This window comes from Natator depressus, chromosome 9 (genome assembly GCF_965152275.1).
Source record: "Natator depressus isolate rNatDep1 chromosome 9, rNatDep2.hap1, whole genome shotgun sequence".
NCBI classification, from domain to species: Eukaryota; Metazoa; Chordata; order Testudines; family Cheloniidae; genus Natator; species Natator depressus.
The window spans coordinates 52,450,451-52,465,941 of NC_134242.1; the positions used below are offsets into that span (position 1 = coordinate 52,450,451).

General features: G+C 45.1%; 1 protein-coding gene across 8 annotated transcripts in view; it reads right to left on the bottom strand.

Annotated features, from left to right (window-relative positions):
• The window catches only part of CEP63 (centrosomal protein 63), a 45,767-nt gene that overhangs the window by 14,732 nt on the left and 15,544 nt on the right, over positions 1–15,491 (bottom strand). For 4 of the 8 annotated variants that reach the window (XM_074964166.1, XM_074964164.1, XM_074964159.1 and 1 more), the window contains exons 3-10: positions 13,600–13,780; positions 11,368–11,463; positions 8,166–8,288; positions 6,965–7,078; positions 4,446–4,682; positions 3,985–4,130; positions 2,989–3,123; positions 2,293–2,407 (exon numbers count right to left, since the gene is read on the bottom strand). In XM_074964166.1, the coding sequence (XP_074820267.1) occupies positions 2,293–2,407; positions 2,989–3,123; positions 3,985–4,130; positions 4,446–4,682; positions 6,965–7,078; positions 8,166–8,288; positions 11,368–11,463; positions 13,600–13,780 (1,147 nt within the window). The remainder of the gene's footprint in view (positions 1–2,292; positions 2,408–2,988; positions 3,124–3,984; positions 4,131–4,445; positions 4,683–6,964; positions 7,079–8,165; positions 8,289–11,367; positions 11,464–13,599; positions 13,781–15,491) is intronic. The other 4 variants (XM_074964165.1, XM_074964160.1, XM_074964163.1 and 1 more) reach the window with 3 other exon arrangements.

Genomic DNA, 15,491 nt, shown 5'->3' on the forward strand with positions numbered 1-15,491 from the left:
CCTGGCTGCCCCATCGCTCCTTATGGTTTGCCACTTTGACCACTAGAGTCCCTGGGTTGGTGGGTGGGTGAAAAGGTGTTCATACCCTTTCTGTGGCACAAAATAACGTCTCCCCACCCCTTTAGCAGTGGGTGGTATAGGGGCCAGACTCTGCCAGAGCACCCTAGTAGCATTCTGGATAGTTCTTATCAGGGACACGGCCACCCTAGATGGACCCTCCAGGGCAAGGATGTCCAACATTGGGTCCGACTCCTCTGTGACCTCCTCCATCTGGAGGTTTAGGTTTAGGGCCACCCTCCTAAGAAGGTCCTGGTATCCCCTGGTGTCCATCGCTGGCAGGGTGGTGGTGCTGCCTGCCACCGCCTCGTCTGGCGAGGAGGAGGAGGAGGTCCATGGGACCAGGTCTTCCTGCCCTTCTGGCTCCCTAGAGGCTGGGTCAGGTGTGTCAGTCCCCCCGTGACTGGAGGTGGCTCCAGTACAACTGGTGGTACTGGTTCGGGTGCTGCTCCTAAGTGCGACAGCCCAGAGTCCTTGTCTCATGCAGGATCCTCCGGAGCCCTGGGTGTGTGGCGAGACACGGACATTGCTGAGGATGGGGCACAGGGTGCAGACGTCATCAATGCAGCCCTGGAGCCCTGAGTCTGATGATTGGCCCTTTTGGACTCCTTGGGCCTTTGTACTCAGCCCTGCCACTGGGGTGGCCAGGATACCACTGGTGCTGACGAGTCCACAACTCTGCAGTGCCAGGACCATGAGTGGTACTGGCTGCATCAGGAGACAGAAAACTCAGCCTCCGACTTGGAAGAGTACTCTGAGCCCGACCACAAGGAGACGGAGCCTGATGGTGCCGGGGAGCGGTACCGCGGTAATGGGTAGAGGTGCTGTAACATCATGGGCTTGCTGTGATGATGAACATGGGCCAGTGCCACCATCACTGCCATGAAGGGTGCCGGAAATGGTGCCACATGGGGCACCATCATAGATGCCACAGACGGTGCCATTGTCAGTGCCGCTGACAGTGCCTGAACTTGAGCCGGCATCTGCAGCGGTGCCGTCGCTCATATCTGCGGGGCCGGGGACTGCGCCGTCATGGCAATAAGGTCCCACATTGCCTTGTAGGCATCCAGTGTGGAGGGAAGGTCGAGCTCTTCAGGAGGATTTGGAGGAATCCACCAGCACTGAACTCGACGGACCTCTGATCGGGGTCAGAATCAATGGTGCCAGGTCTTGAGGGCCAAGCCGTGGGTGTCCTGCCACAGGATGCACCCCGCTGGAATCCCCTTGCGGCTTCTTACCAGGGGGAACGACCCCTGTCCGCCTTCTTTTTCTTATGAGGCACTGGGGACTGTAAGCGGTGAAGAGGTCTTTCCTCGGTGCACTGAGGCCGGGGCGCTGCACACTGATGATGCCAGTGCCATTTCCAGTACTGGCTGAGGGCAGAGGGCCAACTCCATCAGGAAGAGCTTTAAATGATAGTCCTGCTCTCTCTTAGTCCTGGGTCTAAAGCTCCTGCAAATTGGGCACTTGTCTGTCTGATGACCTTCTCCTAGGCACTTAAGACAAGCAGCATGTGGATCACCTCTGGGCATAGGTTTCGTACACCTCTCGCATGCCTTAAACTCCTGTGACTGAGGAAAACCAGGGTGAGGGGGGGAGCCCCTCAAAGTAAGCTTAACTACTATACAACTATTGATTAACTATTTACAAATAAGAAAAGGGAACCACTAGGTAGCCATTTGCGAATGCAAGAGACTGAGCTGCTACAACGACCATCACTGGCGGTAAGACCAACCTGAGCAGGCAGCGGGTCGGCAGGGACCTATATACACCGCCATGAAGGCGCCACTCCAGGTGTCTCCACAGCTGACCTGACAGGTACCGCTAGGGGAAAACCCTTCTGATGATCATGCACACAGTGCGTGCACACACCTATTGGAATGCAATGATCAATCACTCGAAGAAGAACTGCTATGTCAGTGAGGCCCTTCCATTGCTTATTTCCTTCAGCCATCCACTGCCACTTTTAAAAGCACAGACCAAGACTACGCTCTTCCACTCAAGGTAAAAAAAAAAAAAAAAAAAAAAAAAAAAAAAAGACATAAGGGAAAGTTGCATGTGGGATCCTCAGTTCTCTCCCACCCCTTCATTCTGAGCAACCATTTCCCCCACAACATACGCTGTTCCTTCATCCCTTTCTTTGCTTTGCTAATACAGAGCACACAGAGTTGTTGTGGGCAACTGTGCTAGCTAGTCCTCAAACCTTGCTCCCACTCTAAGACTCAGGGGTCTTACCTTTTTAATCTCAGCCTTGGCCAGGCAGCGTTGTTCTTCCATCACCCGCAGCTCTTTGCACTTGTCTGTCAGCTCCTTGCTCAGCTGTATACACCTGGCATTTATGGCTCCCAGGCTGGGGGCAGAAACAAACAAACAAATCACAATTTAAAAACACCCCCCATGAGCCACAATGCAGGTTATCTCAGGAAACCAGCATTCACACATCTGTCCTCTCTACCGAAGTCATTTTGACAGACCAAGACTGCTGCAATCTTTTCTGATTAGATACAGCCATTTCTCTTTTCCTTACCAAAAGAAAGTTACCAACTTCCCTTGTAAACCGGGGATCTTCTCTACAGATCCATCAGTGGAGAAATTCCATCACAGTTTTTACTCAGAACAGGAAAGCTGAGATGTAGCTCTCAGCAGCCGACTGGCTATTTAGTTTAACAAAGATTTCCCTCTCCACTACAAAGGAAAATGACCTGTCTAAGCATACTAAAGAAAATATTTTTTAAAACCTAAAAAGGTATATTTAACAAACAAAAACTAACCCTAACATCCCACTGTGGTAAGATTTTAGACTCAGATTTCTATGGACTCTTAAAATACTAGTGGTTTGGACGATTTTACTGTGGTTAACAGCGCTGGTGAATAAGACATTATACGTGCCATATTGTCTGTGTGTGACTGAATTTTGAAGTTGTCCTCTACCTGCCCTCAAGACGAGCCACCTCTGACTGCAGGTTCTTTTCATTCTTCTGTGCAAGATCCAACTGCAGGAGTACGTGCTCCAGCTCTGGGAACTCCTGTGACAGCCGTTTCTCACGCAGGTGTTCTTCCAGTGACCTATGCACAAACACAGGACCATCCCAGAAGGCCTTAGTCTCTTGACACACCTCATCCCCTGTGTATTGATATAAGAACTGTGATATTTTCTATTCTCTGACGACACAAGGCAGTCCAAGAAAAGACATTACCTCACCCATCTCGTCTCTACTCTAGCTCTACAAAATCCACCAAAATGTAATGCTATAATGTGGCATCTGTGGATATTCTGAATGCCCCAAGCATCTCATCCTGATGACAGGCCCATGTTTGAATTCAGTCAGATTATGACAGGCCGCCACCAAATTAGTAAAAAACCAACACAACTGGGCAATTTCAATCCCACTGGCAGATGCTCAGTAATCCCTGCTGCAGGGAAAGGCATAGCTGCTAGATCTCCTGTGTATACTTCAGTGTCTCTCTCCACCAGTATCAAGGCAGAAAGCGGCTGATGCCTTTGCCACAATCATTATAACCTTGCTGAAGCCTTGATCCTATGCCCTTAAAGTTAATGGGACCTTTGCACTGACTTCAATGAGCACATTTAGTGGCCAAAGGATGTTTTCTCTCTCCACTACTCACCTGAAATGCACGAAAAGGGAATCAAACACAATGCACTGACTCAGGAAACCTACCAGAGAGGCAAGGCCGAACCCCTCTGTATTTACAATACTTCTTCACTGTTTGGATGCCGACTGCTTTTGAAGCAAATGAAGAACGGGCACCCTTACCTTACAGTGTCCCCCTACAGCATACTAACAGCCATGAGCTCAGACTCCAAGCATACAGAAAGAGCTCCACAGGCTCAGAGAGTCACTTAAGGTCACAGGTCTACATTGAGTGGGGTGATGGCCAATCACATTTAGATGCCAAGGATCAGACCTGGTAAGGAGCTCCTTGCTGTGCAGGGTTTCAGTTACGCTGGCCAGCTCCTTATGTAACTGCTCCTGATGCATCTTTGAGCTCTTAATGAAATCCTCCTGGGACTGCAGAGTGACTCTCAGCTCCAACTTCTCCTCTTGTAATACCTACAAGAGAGGAAATGGAAGTTACTGTCGCAGGAATGGACAGAATCAGTTTAGTATAGCTGGTCTGGAAATGAATTGTATTTTCAGATGCCAAAAGAAGCATTAGATGGGTAATGGGCTCACAATGCCACATGGGTACAAAGCTGGCCTCACGGCCAGCTTGGAGCCTCACACAAAGGCACTGATGGAAGGGTGGGAGATCTCCAGGGTGACTGTACCTCCCAGGTGATAATCTCATCTTGAGATGGTAAGGGAATGCACTGAACTACCCCCAGCACCCTCCACGGACAGCTCTCACTGCTACTTCTCACAAACCTCCAGCATTTTCTTAGAATGCACCAGCTCCTCTTGGACTCTTTGGTGATCCTCCAGAATCTTCTGATTGGCTCCAGTCAAGTCATCCACTCTCATGTTAAGCCTCTCCACCTCCAGCTCATTGGCACAGATGGTATCATTGGCTCGCTCCAGCTTGCTGGTTAAATGCTGGATTTCCGATTGGCTGGCCAGTTGCACAGATTCCAGCATCTGCTTCCGACTGGTGAGCTGAGTCTGCTGACAGAGGTTGTTGCTGTGTTATAGCTAAATTACATATAAAGAGAGGTGAAATAAATAGATTCGAAGCTTCATGAAGGCTCCACACCGATACTTCTCGATGCAACATGCCATTTTCTCTGAAAGCAGTGCTGCCCTTCAGGGAACAACAGGAGGTGCTGCGTCAGGATTGTACATAGGTTAGGCCTTTGAGGTAGGGAGAAGAAAGGAATTGACGGGATCCTTATGATTCCAAAAGAGGTTCTGAGGGCGTCTAAAGAAAGAGAATCTCTGAAGCAGACAACCCACACTGCCCAAGAGATTGAACAAACAGTAAAGCGGCCTAAATTCCCTGTCCATCAACCCAGGGGTTAGATCTAGCCAGAGGACAAAGTGGAAGCAGATTTGGAAATACCATATATGAACTACAAAGCCAGGCAAATCTGTTAATCCCACATGGAGACAGGGAGCAACTCCTGACAGGTGGAAAAGGAATCAAATAGAAATTAGAAACTGGAGTGACGGCAACAGCCAGTCATGTTCTGTTTCATGCAGTGAACCTCCGGTTCTAGAAGCTTGCTAGAACACTCACTTTCTTGAGATTTGAAGGTTTTATTGTTTTAAATGTAAATTAGAGAAAGGAATAGAATAGAATAGAATAGAATACTTACATTAAACATATCACTGACAAACAATACCTTCCCTATTATTTGCAGACTGACATAATTTAACAAATGAGTAATGTCATATGCCTCTAAGAACATTCACTTTCTGAACACTTTTTTTATGTAGCGCCCAATATACGCAGTGTTGTCATTACCCTTGCAATCAATACACAAACCTGGATCACAAGGAGCAATGGCTATGAAAGTAAAAGCATGTGGTTGCCCGAGATGGCCCAAGAAACCAACATGCCAGACTGGCTGAATTCATGGACAGTTTCTGCAATAAATGGAAAGCCTGAAAGTAAAAGTTAAGACCCACAAAGGAAAGGCCTAGCCATAATGTCCTATGGTGCCATGTAGGAGACCCAGTTTTGGTTGCCAACCTTTAGTTTATTAGGCTGGCAGGGATGGAGGGAAGGCACTCCTCACTGGGCAAGAGAAAGCCAAGGTCTACTCCAGAGTAACCTGCACAGTTACAGTGACAAAAGGGAATCCAGTAATCCTTAGCTGGAAAAATGGCACCCCTGACTAATGGGTTGGGTGGGGGCAAGAGTGTGCATGGGAGCTGCAGATCTCATCCAACCCTGTGTCAGAAAAAAACAAAAACAGAAAATGCTGTCAGGATGTGTTTGTGACAGGTTTTATTTTTTTAGGTTGAGATTTCCAACACAGTCGTGAGGATTTAGGCTTCCATCACATTTGCCAATAAAGGTGAGCTTAAGTCCCCGAGACTGCTTTGGAAATCGCAACGTAAATGTCCCATTTTTCTGCTACACTGTGATCTAACACACTGGCCAGTGCTCCAAGGACACGTCTCTCCTTGGAAGACTGAAATAGCAAGGAGAGAGACAGCAGCGGTGAGACCTTCTGCTCAAAGGCCCACTCGGCATTTGTGGATCTGCTAGTGTTGGCCCCTCATAAAGCGCCATTAGTGCCAACTCCAATCCTGTCAACGCAAACTGCAAAACTCCTCCTTGCCAGAGCTTCCACTCAGCAGCAATTCAGGTGCCCATTAAGTGAAAAGCTCCCAACAAGAGCTTATCATCAGCATTTGCTGCAATTGTGTCAGCGTAAATATCTTCACAGCTGGGGTCTCGGTCAGCTCATCAGACTGCTGCAGCAGCACTAACTCCGGGAATGGATTAACTTTTCAGGAACAACAGCACCATTCTGCTCCTGTTTTAAGAGCCTCAAAAACAGAGCTAGAAACTGCTGTTACTTTGCTACCGTGTGGCAAGTGCCTTTTGTACGACAAGACTATTTTCAAAGAGCAACTTCTGTATAGCTGCAACTACACAGCTGAGGATTGGCAGGTACATAGCTTTGAACATGACGTGACAAAAATTATTTTAAAGTGTCATGTCCTGTAATCTCCCCCCACTCCCAGAAACCATCATCTTACTATCTTCCCCCTCCTAATGTTTATGAGTGAGATTGAGTGCACGGGAGCCATGGGGAAGGTTTAGCCAGCCTCCATTAACAGACTTCAGATCTTTCACTGCTTGTACTGTATAGATGAGTTTACTCCATTAGGACCGATAAAGTCATTTCAGTTGCGATCTGAAGTGGATTCACACTTGAGGGATTTCATTAGCTCGTCACTGCAAACAAACAACTTTCAGCGCACATTAATTGTACCTGAATGAGCTCAGATTGCTCTGTCAAAGCCTTCCTCTGGGCCTCCAGTGACGCCACCTGTTGCTGGTAAAGCAACCGCTGCTTCTCCCAGTCTAGAGATTTCTGACGGAATTCCTGCAAGGATGATTGGGATGACCTGGAGTTTACCACCCATTTGGTTGTCAAGATCATCCCCTCCCAACTCTCACTAACATTCTCTTTCCTGCCACTGTATAGTCGTGAGCCTTCCTCCACAGCAGGGAAACCATTAGCCAGTCATTTAATGCACTGACTCAGCATTAAAAAGTCCCTCACACTGTGCTGTGGCATTGCTCTCTCCGAGTTAAAACCTTCATGTCAATTACTGCTACTTACAGATGTTGAGTGCTGATTCATGACCAGCTCTACAGATTTGCTGTCAGAGCATTAACAATTCTACTTCCCTGTAACTTTACAAGAAAAGGTTGCTACTGAACTCACTAAGTTTGCAAGTATGAAGTAACAATAATTCTTAACCCAGAAATCAGACACTGCCTCATAGAGGTGTTTTGAGGAGATTCGTTACCAACTTCTAAGTGGTGCTATCAAAGATGAGAGAATATGGCTGGTCTCATCATGGTAGTAAGATTAAAGACAAGCTGGACTTGGAAAACACTCATGCAGAGAATTTCCTCCAAACCCTGTGGTAACAACCCCATCGTGCTTGAATTTTCTACCTTTACATACTGTCTTGTCCTTAAAACATCCACTCACCTTTGATTTAATCCATGATAACAATAATATCATTTATTAACTGTATTAAAATAGCAGCAGGCCCCAAAAGAGATTGGGCACCATTGTGCTAAGTGCGGTACAAATATGTTTACCAGTAATCATATGTTTCTTTTTACATTTTCAAACAGTTCTCCCCTACTCTCCACACACACACACACACACACACACCTGTGACAGCTTGCCCCACTCTTTTATAAAATCCTGGCGGACACAATATTCATGAATTCACATGCGATCCCAATTAAATTGGGCAGCATCATGGAGACGACCAGTGCAGAAATGGCCTTTGCTACACAAGAGCAGAAGGACAGCGAATGGAGGGGTGAGTGGACTGAGTATTTGCACTCACAGTCCACTTGCTTATTAAACATTCAGAGTTGCTCCTGAACCTGAAACAAGTCAGTTTGGTTTGTATGAACAATGGCCATGGCTTCTATTATCTACACACCTCTATCTTCTTAGTCAATCTGCTCACTTCGGACCGGTCATCCCCGTGGCTCTTGGGACCCTCCCTAGCTTCTTTCAGTTGTTTCTTCTGCAGCTTCTCATAGCTTCTCTTCAGCCTGCCTAGCTGCAAGGAAGTCAGTGCAATTTTTGATAATGCTGGTCAAGGTCACAGTGCATTAAATTAATGAAGCATTCTGAAGGAAGGGACATAAAGTCATTTTATAGAGATACTCCCTCAAACCAAGACCATCCGGCTGGCAGGAGAAGATTTCTACCTGTATAATAAACAAAAAGTACTATATGTACTCCATAATGTATCAAAATATGCTGGATTGTGCCACAGTGGTTTGCCGCTGGGTGGATCAGCAGCAGCAGAAATTGAACCTGGGTCTTATGGACTTAAGGCAGGAGCCCCTACTGCCCGAGCTAAAATACATAATACCCAGCTCTGTCAGCCAAGGCTGTACCAGGCTCATAAACTTCTCTCTGTGGCCCACCCAGCACCAGAGAGAGACAAAGTACCTTGCTGAGCAGATATGGGTTACAGAAACATTGAGTGACAGCACCCAAAGAAAAACAGAACGCTGTGAGGCTTGACTACGAACCTATCAAGGATGTAGGTGAAAGACACTCATGAAATTCCAGTGTATGCGACACAACAGCCACTCATCTTGTCATACTGGTTGCTTAGCTAGGTCATAAATTTCCCCACTGACTGGAGAAAGATATGAAAGAACGTCACCCATGTCTACTGCTAGAATTCTAATTTTATTAAAAAACTTGAATAATAAATACTTTGCATTTAAATAGCATCTTTGATCAAATATTTGGCACTTAAACAGAGCATTTGCCACCTGATTATCTAATTTCTTTACAAACACTGACAAAATAAAGCTCTTAACATCCTGTGAATTGGGGAAATATCTCCATTTTACAGATGGATAAAATGAGGTACAGAGTGGGTTCGTGACTTGCCCATGGTTCTAAAAGAAACACATGAACAGAGCCAGGAAGTGAACCTAAATCTCATAATTCCCAGTCCTGTGCTTTACCCACAAAGCCATGCTTCCTTTCAGAAGAGGATCTCCTGATTCAGCAAAGTGATTAAAAGCTTTGCGGAACAGGGATGGACTTACGCGCACGTTTAAAATTAAGCACATACTTATGCGCTTTGCTGAGTGGGAGCCAGAAAGCTTTACAAATATAGATTTAGCCTTGCAACATCTCTGTGATTTATAGACTATATAGTATCAACTATCACATTTATAATGATGGGTGACTTGAGGCAGGGAGAGGTTGTGAGGCTTTCCTACAGACACAAAGCAAGCAGTTTGGGGATTAGACCCCAGGATTTCTCAGTCTCCTGTTCTAACCCCCACCACATTATCCCTTTTTGAGTTCAATACTAATGCGCCTCAGTCTTGACCCACACCACAGTTGTGATTCCAGTCCTGAGCTTTAAGACAGATCTGTTAATGCACTTCAGTCTGGCCTAGCAGCATCTCTACTATTCCAGTGGGGACATTTCCTGAACAAAGACTGTTCATCATGCTGAAATGTAAGGGGGTTTTAAATGAGGAAAGATGTCTTCTGCACACTAAATTGAGACTACCAAATTAATTATACTTATGACCTACAATAAGCAGGAATTGAGCCCAATCCTCCAGAGATAATGCACTGCTACCCTCTCCTGGCATTTAGCTCCACACTACTGACAAGCCAATGGAAACAGAAGTAATCATTAAGGCACTTACATGAAATACTGTCAGCCCACCTGCAGAAAATCTCAGCATCTGTTACATTACACTGGGCAGGACATCCTTTGTGGAATGAAGAGTGTGGAACTCTTTTTAAAAGTCTTTGTCAAGTAAATTTAGTGATATTATCATGCCTGGGAGAATGGAGTCACCTTCAAAGAACAAGAATACAGGCAGAACCAGTAGTAAACCCCCCCTCCACCCCATTCTGCAAATCTCCTTCAGCCCTGGCCTCGAGGGTCAGGCTCTATGTTGATTCAACAGCTAGAATTTCCCCTGAGATATCAACAAGAATATCAATAGGCATGCTGGTCTCAGGAATGTGGATACCCATTCACTGGTAAAAGGACTGAGATCAACTGACTACACACTAGCCTCTGAAAAGCCATCAGAATAATGATATTCTGTCACTACCAAATTGAACCCATTTTACATGGCAGGTGCACACAGACTACCATAATGGGCGGCAGGATAAAATCCTAAAATAAGGAGATACAGAAATTTTGTAGGAGACCGTAAAACACAGAGTAGTTTGATCTACAAGGACATGACATAGACTCCATAGCAATTTTCAGGAGGAGGTTGGTATCCTTGTCCCAATTCAAATCCCCCGACACATGCCCATGCACTGGTGGAGTCAGTATACCACATGGTGGATGGTTGCCACCTTCTCTCGGCCACCATGACTGTACTTCCAGAGGGAGGTATATATCTGCCGCAGGAAAAGTCATCATCTCATGTTTATTTCACATGAAAAAGGCCAGCTGTAGAGCTGTGCTTTCTTTAAATTCCATGCTATGCTGGGAGAGCAACAGCTTGTACACATAGCAACATAAGCACAAGCATAGGGGTGTCTGGGGTGAGAGAAGACAGGAAACCTTGGCTGTAAACTTCTGCCGCTTTTTAACACACCTGAAAGTAGCCACAATAAGGGCTAGTCTATGCTTGAAACATTACAGCTGTGCGGCTGTAGTGCTTCAGGGTAGCCACTCACTACAACGATGGGAGGGATTCTCCCATCGCCATAGTTAATCCACCTTGCCAACAGGCAATAGTTAGGCCGATGGAAGAATTCTTCCGTCAGCTGATCACTGTCTATGGCAGGGGTTAGTTTGGTTTAACTACACTGCTCAGGGGTGAGGATTTTTCCACACCCCTATGCGACATAGCTGGGTCAACTTAATGTTAGAGTGTGGACCTGACTTCAGTTTATAGCAAGTATTTCCACTTTCACAGTAATCTTTGGAATGAGATGAAGAGTGCTATATAAATGTAAAATATTATTTTGTTGCTAATCAATCCTCTTGTTTTGGCACACAGTGGGGAAGAGAGGATTAAGAAAATCACAGCATTCAAAGGAGAGTGACGAAATGAAACATTTAATCTATCAGACCACAAGGCATAGACTGGGGTTTCAACACCAAATCTCATCTTTCTGAAACCCACCTCTTCTTGAAACTTCTTCAGCTGCTGTTCATACTCCACAACCATGCCTTGTTGGACTTGCTCACTGTGTTCTAACTGCTGGCGCAACCTACCGACCTAAAGAAAGAGTTAAAACACAGCACAGTGACTATCAGCACAGAAGCAGCAGACTCAACACAGCTGGCTGTCTCACCAGTAGATGTGGAAATTGAAGGATTACTGTATTTTAATTTCATAGTATATATTACATACATAAACACACATTATAGTATAAGTGGTAGCAACTGTTACAGCTAAGGTCCTGGTACAAGAAATGCTATTGTCCTACTGGTTTCAGTGGGGTTACTCACCAAGCATCAGTTTAAGTGTGTGCTTAACTCTTTGCCGGATTTGACCTACATTTGCAGAATTGCTTCCATTTCAACCCCTTGTTTTCAGCCAATCAGTTTTCTAAAATTTGCATCTTTGGGGCTGAAATTTGCCAAACTCAGTTTACACCAAAAGGTCGGGGGGAGGGGGGCGGATGTGACTGATCAGAAATGCGGATTATCATTTCAAGCTATTTGTCAGCAACAAAGACAGCCACCTCCGCTGTTTCATCTGCAGGGAGTAAGAAGAAATTCTTCAAATTCTATATGCAGGGAGGGGAGAAGAGAGGAATAAAAGAAAATAGGCTTCAAAACAGGCGAATGGGAGATTATTCCTCCTTTAAAGTCTTTTTTTTTTTTTAAAAAAAAACTCATTTTCCTTCTTCCTTACATCCTTTCCCCTTCTCGGAACTCCAGGGCAGAGACCTGTCTAACTGTATGTCTGAAAAGCAACAACAACAAAAAAGATTTGGGCAATGTAAAATATATATATTTTTTTTTACAAACACATCTCAGCATAAGAAATGTATAGTTTGTCTCTGGTGATAGGGAATCTCTCAAAAATTTTCAGTGAAATAAAAAACTGGTAAAAAAGTGTGATCATGACCCATACAAAGAAACTTCATTCAAACTGGTTGTGAATACTGGTGGCCTGATACAAAATAACTGTATTCTGGACATGCTAATCCTAATACTTACCCTGTCAATCATTAATATCTAGAGAAGAGAGTAGGGCACTAAAAAATAAATTCCCAACACATTACCAATATAAGCTACCTGACTCTTTTTTTCTCCTGCTCATTGTCTTGTTAACCTAGATTCTACACCAGATCTACTAGTAGTTATGTACATATTTAGGTGTAGTTTAGGGGCCATAGAAATACCTCTAGTTCCAGGGTGACAAAGGCACCCAAAACACAATTTATATACTCAGTCACAAACAAGTTTTGTGATGAAGGTGCAAATTCCAGTCCCAACATGTTAAAACTTGAATGCCTTCCCCACATCCCTGGAGTGCAGCTAACACGCTACTTATGGGGAGGACAATGTGCTGACAAGGAACAAACAGGACAAAGAAGCTGTACAATGGGAGGCAAGATTTTAAAATAAATGAAGTACAGCTAAAGGTCAGAGACAGTCCCACAGCCCACCACAGTCCTCTTGATCTCCTAGCACTCAAGAGAAGTTGCAACATTGCTCCTTGTAAAATGAGTTAAGTTTAATATCATTATAAACACAGACCACAGAAGCTTTGCTACTTGATCTATATGTACAGTACTGACACAGGAATTTGTTACATATACTTTTGAAACCCCACAAAACTAATGCCACAGCCCTCAAAAAACAAATCAGTTTGGAAACACTGGATCATCACTTGGTGCAGTTTAGCAACTAGCTTTCTCATTACCCTTGTGATTGGAAGTATTCAGTTTGTTTATGACTTCTGTGACCAGATAAGGTGTTTCTAGGCTCTCACAAGGGACTTTGAGAGTCCAGGCTGGTTTCTTGAAACGGGAAGTTCGGCACCCAGTTTCCATTGAATAACACTGCGAGTTAGGCAACTCATTCCTTTGCCAGTGACAGGTAGTCCGCAGTTGTGAAGCAGGTTCCTGCTTTCCCTGACACAGGGTTAACAGACCTGACATGTTACACATTTACATTTTTTCATTGAAGTCTTCACCACTTAATCTCTGAGTTTTAATCAATAAAACACCAACAAAAAACAAGATGCTTCTGACAAAACAGTAACTGAGGTGAATACATTTTTGTGCAGAGACAATGAACATTAATGAAAATTTATGCTGGCTCTTGTATATTCTATATTGAAGGACAACGTGCACAGGAATATCACTGAATGTTAGACAGAGTGAGCCTGGGGCTGTACCTCCTTATGTTTCTCATCCAACAGAGTCCTGACAGAGGAAAGCTCTTGATCTCGGATCTCCAAGCAGGTCTCCAGAGCCTGGGTCTGCCCTTCCCATTCAGACTTCTTATGAGCCACCATGATATCGATCTGCTTCATCAGCTCCTGCAGCTCTGCCTCGCAGGACGTTAAGAACCCTCTGCTGGCAAGAAGACAGCTTGCTAAAACCACACAGTAGACAAAAGAGCTACTGAACCTAGCCCAACAAGAGTACTTCTTCCCTCCACTCTTATACACCCCCCTCACCCATGATGATGGGCATCTCCACCAAAACAGGCTAACTGAACTCCTTGACTACAGCGGGAGCAGGGGTAGGCATAGTAAATAGGGCAATATATTAAAATGTGTAACATTCTCCTCATCAAGGAAAGCCATAAGTAGAGAATTATTTAACATTGTGGCAGCTAAACAGGCAGTCTAGTATAGCTCAGAATCACAGGGGGTTCCTCACCTACATGCTAGAACTACCATGTTGACGTATGCTTTGTTTGTGTACTAAACTAAAAAGAGCACTCAAACATTAGAGACCAGAACCCTAGCTGGTATAAATCAGCCATAGCTCCAACTGAAGCCAGTGGACACACTGATTTGCATTAGCTAAGGATCCTACAATAAACGCACATATAGTACTTTGCACTTCAAACAAAATTACTGATTTATTTTCCCCCCATCTCTTCAGGTCAAGACACTAGCCAAGGGGTAGAATTTTCAAAAGCGCTTAGCATGGCCTAACTTTGATCCATTGAAGTCAAAGGTTTCTGTGAAGTTTTACCACAGACTTCAATGGGAGCAGAATTAGGCCAATGCTGAGCACTTTTGAAAATCTCAACCAGGACAAATGGCCTATACAATTTAAACTAAAGGCAAAACCTCTCTTTATTTAATCACAGGAGCACAAAAAGCATCTATAAATACAGTAACTCCTCACTTAAAGTCATCCCAGTTAACATTGTTTCGTTGCTGATCAATTAGAGAACATGCTCATTTAAAGTTGTGCAATGCTCCCTTATAACGTTATTTGGCAGCCGCCTGCTTTGTCCACTGCTTGCAGAAAGAGCAGCCCATTGGAGTTACCTGGTGGAGGCTTGGAACCAGGGTGCACAGGCTGCCCCCCATCAGCTCCCCACTCCCCTAAGTTCCCTGTGCAGCAGCCGCCCAGCAGGCTATCAACTGCAGGCAGTTCAGCTGTCCCTCCCCCACACTGCCGTGTGCTGCTCCTGCCCTCTGCCTTGGAGCTGCTCCCAGGAGCTTCCTGCTTGCTGTGCAAGGGGGGGGCCTGGGGAGGAAAGGGGTGCTAATGTGAGGGTGTTCCCCTCCCCTCCGCTCCTTTACCCCATTTCCATAGAGCAGGGGCGAGACAACAGGGCTCAGGACAGAGGGAGCTTGCTGGCAGCAGCTATTGTCTCAACTTGCTGATCTACTTAAAAAGGCAATGTACTTAGAGTGGGGTCAGCATACTTAAAGGGGCAATGTGCATCTCTCTCTCACACACATGGTGTGTCTCTGTCTCTCTCTGCCATGCTGTCTCCCCTCCCTCCATTCGTTCTGCCTTGTAGAGTGTGAGGCTATATTAACAACATGTTAACCCTTGAGGGCTCAGCTGACTGCTAGTTTATCATTTAGCAGTAAGGCACTCCCTGAGAAATATCTCATCCTCTGACTTCCACACCTCAACAAAGCTTCACAATCGTCATTGCTGTGTACAGTATTAAATTGTCTGTTTAAAACTTATACTGTGTGTGTGTATACACACACACAGTCTTTTGTCTGGCAAAAAAATTTTCCTGGAACCAAGCCCCCCCATTTACATTAATTCTTATAGGGAAATTGTATTCGCTTCACATTTTTTTGCT